Raw genomic sequence first — 9,130 nt, 5'->3', positions numbered from 1 at the left:
ACAGCTTCTGGGCAGCCTTGGGTCCTGCTTATCTCTTCTACCCGAGGCCACCTTGCCAGGTTTCCATAGCCACCAGGGCCGTGTCCTTATTCTCAACCATCACCGCAGGCCTCAAATGAGTCTGCACAGAGCGCTGATTAAATGGGTCTCGGGTTCCCAGTGGACGCTCCTTTCTCGCAGATGCTCCGATAATCACCGCGAACCCGGCGCCTGCGGGGCGCGTCCCCCGGCCTGGGGAGGGAAGGAGGCAGTCTTCCCTCGTTCCGGGGGAGAGCCGGGTATCCGCTCCTCCGGCTTTTCGACCCCCGGCCCGCGGCGCCCCCACCCATCGCGCGCCTCGGGACCTCGGGTCCTCCCCGACCCTCTCTCACCCGGTGCGGGCTACCGCCCCGCCCACCGCCGGCCCCGCCCACCCATCGCGCTCCGCCCCCTCCCCGCCGGCTCCCGGCGCTCAGAGCCCGGGCCTGGGGACTCCGGATCCCGCCGCCGGGGCCGCAGCATGGGGCGCTTTCGCGGGGGCCTGCGGTGCATCAAGTACCTGCTGCTCGGCTTCAACCTGCTCTTCTGGGTGAGACCCGGAGCGGAGAGGGCCGGGCAGGGGAGGGGGCCGGGCGGGGGCGCAGGGCCGGGGTTCCCAGGGAGCTGACCGCTGTGGCGTACGATCCCGGCTCCTGAAGGCTGGGTGTTCAAAAATGCGGAGGTGAGAAAAAGGCAGACAAAAGGGGTTGGGGGGAGGGAGAGAGGGGTGGAGGGGGAGAGAACCGAGAGAGAGATCGAGCAACGGAAAATGGTGAGAAGCAGGGAGACCCCGTGCGTGTGGCTCTTCCCGTTGAAGAACCTCTTTGCCTTGCTTTTCATCTGGAGCCTGATGACACCAGATGCGGGGACACCAGCCTCTCCTTACCTCCAGATTCCGTCCCGCACCCCGCACCACCACCCCCACCCCCGCCCCCAGTGCACACACCCCCTTCTCGCTCTGCCTTTCCGTTGGAGCCAGGGCCTGGCCAGGGCGCCGGGACTGCCAGAGGTGGTGCCCCATCCAGAGTGTGTGAAGACAGCACCTGGCTGTGGTGGGCTTATGTGGGAAATCGGGGGTAGCAGTGGAAGTGATATTGGCGGGGCCATCCTTTTTCTGAATATTAGGGGAGGGTACCGCTGGGATGGAAGGAAGGGGTTGTGTTCTTCTGCAAGGGAATGGGAGGAAGGGAGGGGCTTCCAAGGGGCGGCAGCACCACCCCACAACGCCCTGCCAGAAGGCTCTGCAAAATACTACTGCTCCCAGAGATGATCTCATTCAACTTTGCATTGAATGAACAACATTCCAGGGATTAGCGGTTCACTGACTGATAGGGCCACGACCCTTGTCTCCCGTATTACTGGAACAAGATTAAGGCTAGACCATCCCTGAATTCCTAGATATTCTGTCTGAGGCACTGAAGGACTGGGAGACAAGGTCTGAGAATTGTCTCGTGTGCATATTCCTTCTTGGGCTTCCTTGAGTGACTGCCAGCCACTAACTGCTCAGATAGACCCTGAAGGAAAATACAGATCCTGCTTTGGGTGCAGAAGTTCTTGGAGCTGGGAGGGAGCAGCAGGGGGCTGAGGGCTTTCAAACAACTAGGATAGAGGAGGTTGGTGGCTGTCCTGGCTACTCTGGGGAGCTTTTCTTCAGTGACACCAACTAATTACTGAAGGATGGTCTCCACTGGTGTCTGCCAACCCATAAGCCCAGAGGCCTGGGTGACTCCAGCTGTTCCAAGCTCTCAGAGGCCAAGTTGCCATCCTCAGCATCCTTCAGCAGGGTAAGGTGTGAAGCAGGTACCCGGTAGACAGTCCTGAGTTTTAAAAATACTTACGGCTTTTGTATACTTGGTCATTTGCATCCAGCATACATGGGGAGGGGCATTCCTAAAGGCCTTTTATGTTGTACTTTGTAATAGTCTGGCTTAATTTCAAAGCTGTAATTATAAGTGTTATGCTTCAGTTACACTCTGACTGCTTAAAAGAGGTCTTATCTAAGTCTGAGAAGGAATTCTTAGACTGGGTTCAGCTTATTTAGTACTTGATGTCATGCCAGCCTTTCCAGGGATAATAGGCAACATTTATTGAGCATTTTCATTGTGTCAGGGACAGTGCTAAGCACATTGCATTCATTATTAACTTAATCCTCACAACACTGGATATGCATACTATTATTATCCCCATTTATACAAATAAGGAAAAACAGAGGCACAAATAGGTCCACTTGCCCAAGGTCACACAGCTAGTGAGAGGCAGAGGTGGGCCTCCAGCTCAGCCTTCATGCTTCTGAGCACTGTGGTACATGGAGTTAACCAGCTGTTCTCAAAGTGAGTCCTGAGCCAGAGCACCTCCGGGAAAGTTGTCAGAGAGGCACATTCTAAGTTCCATCACAGTCCTGCTGAATCAGAAATTCTGGAGGAGAGACCCAGAAATCTTTTTAAACAAGTCCAGGAAATGCTGATGCATGTTCAAGTTTGAGAACCATTCTGTTAAACCATCATTACATGAGACTTGTCAAAATAGCATATATGTAAATATAAATATCTGTATGCACACACAATCACGCATATCTATTTGTAAATAAAAATACTGTTCCCTGAGCTGCTAATCTAGTTGAAGAAATGACCAAGGCCTATAGAGCAACAACAAACACAACAGTATATAATCAAGTGACAAATTTCACACCTCTGACACAGGAAGGAAGGGAGGTAGGAACAAGCAATGCTTGAATGCCCACCATATGTTAGCCACTAGGGTTAGGCATGGCCTTTTATATATCTTATCTAATTAAGTTCACAGGAGGGACTTCCCTGGTGGTCCAGTGGTTAAGACTCCACGCTTCCAATGCAGGGACTTGCAGGACACGGATTTGATCCCTGGTCAGGGATCTAAGATCCCACATGCCACACAGTCAAATAAATAAATGGAAACACACACACAATAAATAAATAAGTAAGCAATTTTTTAAAAAGTCCATAGCCTTAGTGATGAGTTGGAACAGTTCTCCTGAAGAAGGTGATGTTTAAACTGAATTTAGAAGGACTGGTAGACTGGAGGTGGACAAGGGTGAGGGGGTGATACACCACCTCCATCCCCAGCAGAATAACAGAGCAAAAGTGAGAGTGCCATCTGACAAAGGGATCAGGTTCAAGCGCAGAGATTCCAAGCAGAGTGTGCTTAAGCAAGTTATTCTTATTTCTAGCCTTGTTTTCTCAGCTGAACAATTGGGGTAAGAGTTGTTGAGAGGATTAAAAGGAAAGACATAAAGTATTTGATTTCGCCTTCCCATGAGCCCAGTATACAGTAAGTGCTCAGTGTTTTAAAATTATTATTAAGTGCCTGGCACACAGAAAGCATTAATGAAAGTTAGCCCTCTTTCCCCAGAGTCCCTTAATATCTGGGAAAAGTGTGTATGTTTGCTGCCAAGGAACTTGCAGCTTGTCTTCATTTACACATTAGCTTCTCAATGTGCACTTGTGGATTTTCCCCACTAGAACTTAGAATACTCGGAGAGCAGAAAATTTTTTTCTGCCTTGCTCACAAATATATCTCTAGTGCCTAATAGTACTCAGCACACAGAATGCACCCCTAGAAAGAATTCATGAGTCTAGAGAACGTGATATACATGGCCTTCGCTATTTGCACAGATAATCAATTGTCAACTTTATCTGGAGGACTCTTTCTACTTATTACCTGTCGACTGATTCTTTGCACAGATTGGGCCCAGGAGGGGAAGCGGGGCCTTGCTCACTCTCAGTTCCATGAGGAATGGGGACCAGGGCCGGGCAGGTCTCCCATGTCTATACTTGTACTAAAAAGGGAATGGGGGGACTTGAAACAAGTGCCTAATGATTTAGAGGAAAGCGATTGTTTGGGATACATAGTCTGAGTATCTACCTTCACTGTAACCAAGGGAACCTGACTGCAGAAAAGCCCCACCCTAGCTTCTTATGTTGTTTTTTCCTGGCTGGAGAATTTGTGGGAAGTTTGGGGAAGGGGGAGAGAGCAGGGGAGAATTTTCCTGGAAGGACAGGCGTTTGGCGGGACTTGGGACTTGAAGCGTAATATTTACACACAATCTTAGATGCTCGTGTGTCTGCCTGTCTGAGGTCTCCCTGGGTGACAGCGCTTCCTTTCCTGTCTGGAACTCACCAGAAGGCAGGCGCAGAGGAAAGCGGGGGTGGGGTATATTTTGTGATCTGCAATTTGACAAATGGATTTGCAACCTCCTTCTGGCTGCTTGGCTAAAGTTTCCCTAGGTCGTGCTCCTGATTTTATAAACGTTCAACTAGATCCCACCAGAGCCTGGCCAAGGGCTGATGACTGTGTTCACCCTTGAATTTTAACAAAACAAAAGTAAAGCCTAGCCCCGAGCCCCACTAATTTAATTTGTTATCACAGTTGATGTCTAACACGTAACCCCTCCCAACATCTGTCGTGTCTAAATTCGGCCACTACAATCAGATAGCATGACATAGTTCCATGCATTTCACTGAAATCACCTTTATTTTTTTCCCTCCGTTGCATAGCAATATAAATAAAACACCACAATCCAACAAGCCACTTGTGTTGGTTTAAAGAAAAAAAAACCTGGGCGCTGTTTATTCCTTGGTTTGTTGTGTGTTCAGCGTTTTCCTATCATTGTGCTGTGTGAGCTGCTCAGGGTTGCCGACCAACAGGAAGCAAGACCGCTCATTGTCGAAAGTCCGATGCCATATATGGCTTGTTTGAAGTTGCTCTCCTTTCCTTCTCACTGTTGTAATGCAGCTTTGGGGTTTCACTTGGTGATGTCTAACGTGTCCTTTTAAGAAGGGCTGTGTCTTGTGGGCTTGCGAGTCAAAGATGTTTGACTCCACCAAAGCTCACAGAGGTTGCTTCCTCCTCTTTCCCAAACTTATTTCAAATAGCAACTTCAGAGGTACCACCTATCAGAAAAACTGAAAAAAACAATACGCGAAGAAAGTATTCTTTGGGGTCCACCCCAAAGTTAGACCACCCCAGAAGGAGGTTAGAAATTTCCTCAGCCCTGTTGTCGGATGGTCTCTACTTATTTTAATCTTTAGTTTTTGTGATTTTTTTGCGGGGGGCTGTGTTGGGTCTTCATTGCTTCGCGTGGACATTTCTCTAGCTGTGGTGAGCAGGGGCTCCTCTTCAGTTGCAATGCCAGGCTTCTCTTGTTGAAGAGCGCAGGCTCTAGGCACTTGGGCTTCGGTAGTTGCAACACTCAGGCTTGGTTGCCCTGCATATGGAATCTTCCCAAACCAGGGATCAAACCTGTGTCCCCTGCATTGGCAGGCAGATTCTTATCCACTGTGCAACTAGGGAAGCCCTGGTCTCCACTTTTGATTTCTGTCAAGGTGAGAAGAGAATGCCAGCTGCCAGCCTCCCCTATTGTGGATGACAGAGGGTGCCCAGTGTTGCTGGGAGAGGCAAGGACCCTATAATAGGGACCAGCCTGGAGAAGCAAGAGCTATCATCCCAGTAGTCTTACAGACCTCAGGCAGGTCTAGGCAGCATGGCAGTTCACATCCACGGATTCGAAGCCTGGAAAGTGGATACTTGCAACTCATTGAGTTTATTCCTGGCCATAGTATTTCCTAACTAACTAAGGAAGCTTGGTGAGTAAACTGTTTAACCTCCTTGAGGCTTTTCTTATCTAGTCCCAACATCAACCTAGGATTTTGGCGCAGATAAAAGAGTAAATAAATGTAAAGTATTAAGTATGGTACATGTGCATAGTAAACACTCATACAGATATTAGTGGTGATTCTGTTAAAACAATGGAAGACAAGTAGGAAAGTGGAATCCAAAATCTAAGAGATCCGGGAAAGTAAGGAAAAGTGGGAAACAGGTGTCCTAAGGGCTTCCCTGGTGGCTCAGACGTTAAAGCGTCTGCCTGCAATGTGGGAGACCTGAGTTCAATCCCCGGATCAGGAAGATCCCCTGGAGAAGGAAATGGCAACCCACTCCAGTATTCTTGCCTGGAGAATCCCCTGCATGGAGGAGCCTGGTGGTCTACCGTCCACGGGGGTCGCAAAGAGTCAGACACGACTGAGCGACTTAAAAAAAAACGAAGTCCAACCAATCAAGCAAAGTGGCAAGAGTCTTGTAGCTTATTGAAGGCCTGGAGTCAAAAGGAGAGATTCTTTTCCCTGCAATTAGTCACTCAGCAAATATGTGCTGACCACCTAGCATGTGCACAGCACCCTGCCAAGTGCTGGGCATTCAGAAATGATTAAGATACAGTCCTTGATCTTGAGACACTCAAGAGGCCTTTATTTGGTGCTTCATTGAGCCTTTTTTTAAATTAACTTTTTATTGAGGTATAGTTGCTTGACAGTGTTGTGTTAGTTTCTTCTGTACAGCAAAGTGAATCAGCTATATGTATACACTTATCACCTCTTTTTTTGGATGTCCTTCCCATTTTGGTCACCACAGAACACTGAGTAGAGTTCCCTGTGCTGTACAGCAGGTTCTCATTGCTGCTGCTACTGCTAAGTCACTTCAGTCGTGTCCAACTCTGTGTGACCCCATAGACGGAAGCCCACCAGGCTCCCCCGTCCCTGGGATTCTCCAGGCAAGAACACTGGAGTGGGTTGCCATTTCCTTCTCCAATGCATGAAAGTGAAAAGGGAAAGTGAAGTCGCTCAGTCGTGTCCAACCCTTAGCGACCCCACGGACTGCAGCCTACCAGGCTCCTCCATCCATGGGATTTTCTAGGCAAGAGTACTGGAGTGGCTTGCCATTGCCTTCTCCGAGGTTCTCATTAGTTGTCTATTTTATTAGTAAGATAATGAACCACACTCCCTTGTGCCTTTGAGTGTAGTTTATTATCTCTCTAATGTCTTTGCTCCTCGGGGGCGTGAGTGCGCTGTGCCAGTCTCCTCCTCCTCCCACCCCTCAGCACCTAGAGGAGCTTCAGCAGTCACTGACATGGCTCTGGTTAATACACACCAGCTTGGCAGCTGTTTGTTTTCTTCTCTGTCATGCTTCTGTGCAACCAAGCGGAGCCCACTGGGTGGAAATAGGAAAACCCCATGATCAGTGCCTCTCACACTTTAATGTGCATACAGATCACCAGGGAATCTTGTTCAAATATTCTGATTCAGTAGGTCTGCATTTCTAAGAAGCCCCCAGATGTTGCTGCTGCTGCTGGTCCAGGAAACACATTTTGAGAACAACTGGTTTAGATGTGGCCCTAAAAGATCAAAGGTGCCCCTGTGGCTCTCATTTCTGAATGGAGCAGGGAATGTCCTCCCTTTTGGTCTGCTTATCTGGCTTCCTTGTGGCAGTTCTTTTTCCAGTTACCTCTCTACCATTATTCTTTTAAGATTTTTCTTTCACATTGAGGGTTGATAGTTTCTACAAGTACCAGGAGGTCATCTGCCCATTGTCCGTGGCATTTCACTGTGTTATCTCAGAAAATGCAGTATCTTTGAGTCTCCAGCCACGACTGACAAAAAGGAACACAACTTCTATCCCCCATCTTACCTCTGACAGTTTATATCACAACAAGGTTGTTCTTCTAAAGCAAGTGACACTACACTCACCATCATGTCATTCTTGCTAGGGAATTAAAGAGAAGGAATTGGGAAAGAAGGGGGTAAGATGGGATGACCAGATGGGTTGAGAGCGCATCATACAGATATGAATAGGGGTTACCTTGGCTTGCTTTTTTTTATCCTGTTTGAATTTTTTTATGGGCAAAAGTAACGTTCACATGATGCCTTGGCTTACAAAATGCTCTTCCATACATGATCCCATTTGATCATGAATCACAACAGTCCCATGAAATAATGTAACCCCCATTTTACAGATGAGGAAGCTGGAAGGCAGGCACAGTAGATGGTGTCTAGGATCAAAGAGTTAAAGAGGAACAAAACCAAGATTCACATTCAGGTCTTCTGATTTTAAACACCATGCTGTTTTCACCATACATACTTATGAAGGCATGTGGAGTGAAAGGTACAATAAATGCTGCAGACTTGGAAAATGTGAAGTCTATGACCAGCGAGATTACATCCAGTGTTTGATTGTCTTGATGCGTTCCAGAAATGCAGGTACAAAAAAGATGCATAAAACACTCTGGCATATGGGAGAAAGAGGGAGAAGTTGAGAATACCTCTGATCACCTTAAGACAAAGGAAAAGCAAGATGGGAATTGATAAAGGGTATATATTGATATCAAGAGATGGTGTTTAAAATTAATTTCAGTAAGCAAAAACTTGAAGAAGAATATGAAACATTACATGAATGACAGGGAAGCCTGGCGTGCTGCAGTCCATGGGGTTGCAAAGAGCTGGACACGACTGAGCAACTGAACAACAAAATATAAATGGAAGCTATGTGATATCTGCTTTCCCATGCATATTTTCTATATTAACTTCTTTAATCCTCACAATGACCTTCTAAAACAGCAGCTATTGTCACCCCTAGTTTACATATGAGGGAACAGGCACAGAGAGTTCAGAGCCATTTCCATGGCCTCAGAGCTGACCAGTGGCAGAGCTGGCTTTCTGTGTGCGGCCCAGCATCTACCCTCTTAACCACTCAAGTCTACAGACTGACAAGGAGAGAAGTTTGAAGCTGGGATGAGCATGTTAATTCTTCACTCTCCAGTATGGTGGCTGTGCTACCAACCACATGTGGCTTTGCACATTTAAATTAACTAGTATTAAAAGGAATTTTATATTCAACTTCTCAGTCACACTAGCCACATCTCAAGTGCTCAGTGACAATGGGTCACCAATGGCTGCAATATTGGACAGCAGAACATTTCTATTTACATCATTGGAGAAAGTTCTGTTGGATAGCTGTGGATCACAATAAACTGTGGAACATTCTGAAAGAGATGGGAATACCAGACCACCTGACCTGCCTCTTCAGAAACCTGTATGCAGGTCAGGAAGCAACAGTTAGAACTGGACATGGAACAACAGACTGGTTCCAAATAGGAAAAGGAGTACGTCAAGGCTGTATATTGTCACCCTGCTTATTTAACTTATACGCAGAGTACATCATGAGGAACGCTGGGCTGGAAGAAGCACAAGCTGGAATCAAGATTGCCGGGAGAAATATCAATAACCTCAGATATGCAGATGACACCACC

The 9,130-nt window shown here is 47.4% G+C and overlaps 1 protein-coding gene across 1 annotated transcript in view; it reads left to right on the top strand.

Moving 5' to 3' along the window:
- Nucleotides 1–438: 438 nt before the first annotated feature.
- The window catches only part of TSPAN2 (tetraspanin 2), a 40,021-nt gene continuing 31,329 nt past the window's right edge, over nt 439–9,130 (top strand). The window contains exon 1 of the mRNA XM_055402838.2: nt 439–568. Within this exon, the coding sequence (XP_055258813.2) occupies nt 500–568 (69 nt within the window). The 5' untranslated portion in view covers nt 439–499. The remainder of the gene's footprint in view (nt 569–9,130) is intronic.

This window comes from Moschus berezovskii, chromosome 4 (genome assembly GCF_049115385.1).
Source record: "Moschus berezovskii isolate FMDL1 chromosome 4, NW_MosBer_1.0, whole genome shotgun sequence".
Lineage (NCBI taxonomy): Eukaryota > Metazoa > Chordata > Mammalia > Artiodactyla > Moschidae > Moschus > Moschus berezovskii.
This window is presented reverse-complemented; position numbering and strand designations above follow the sequence as displayed.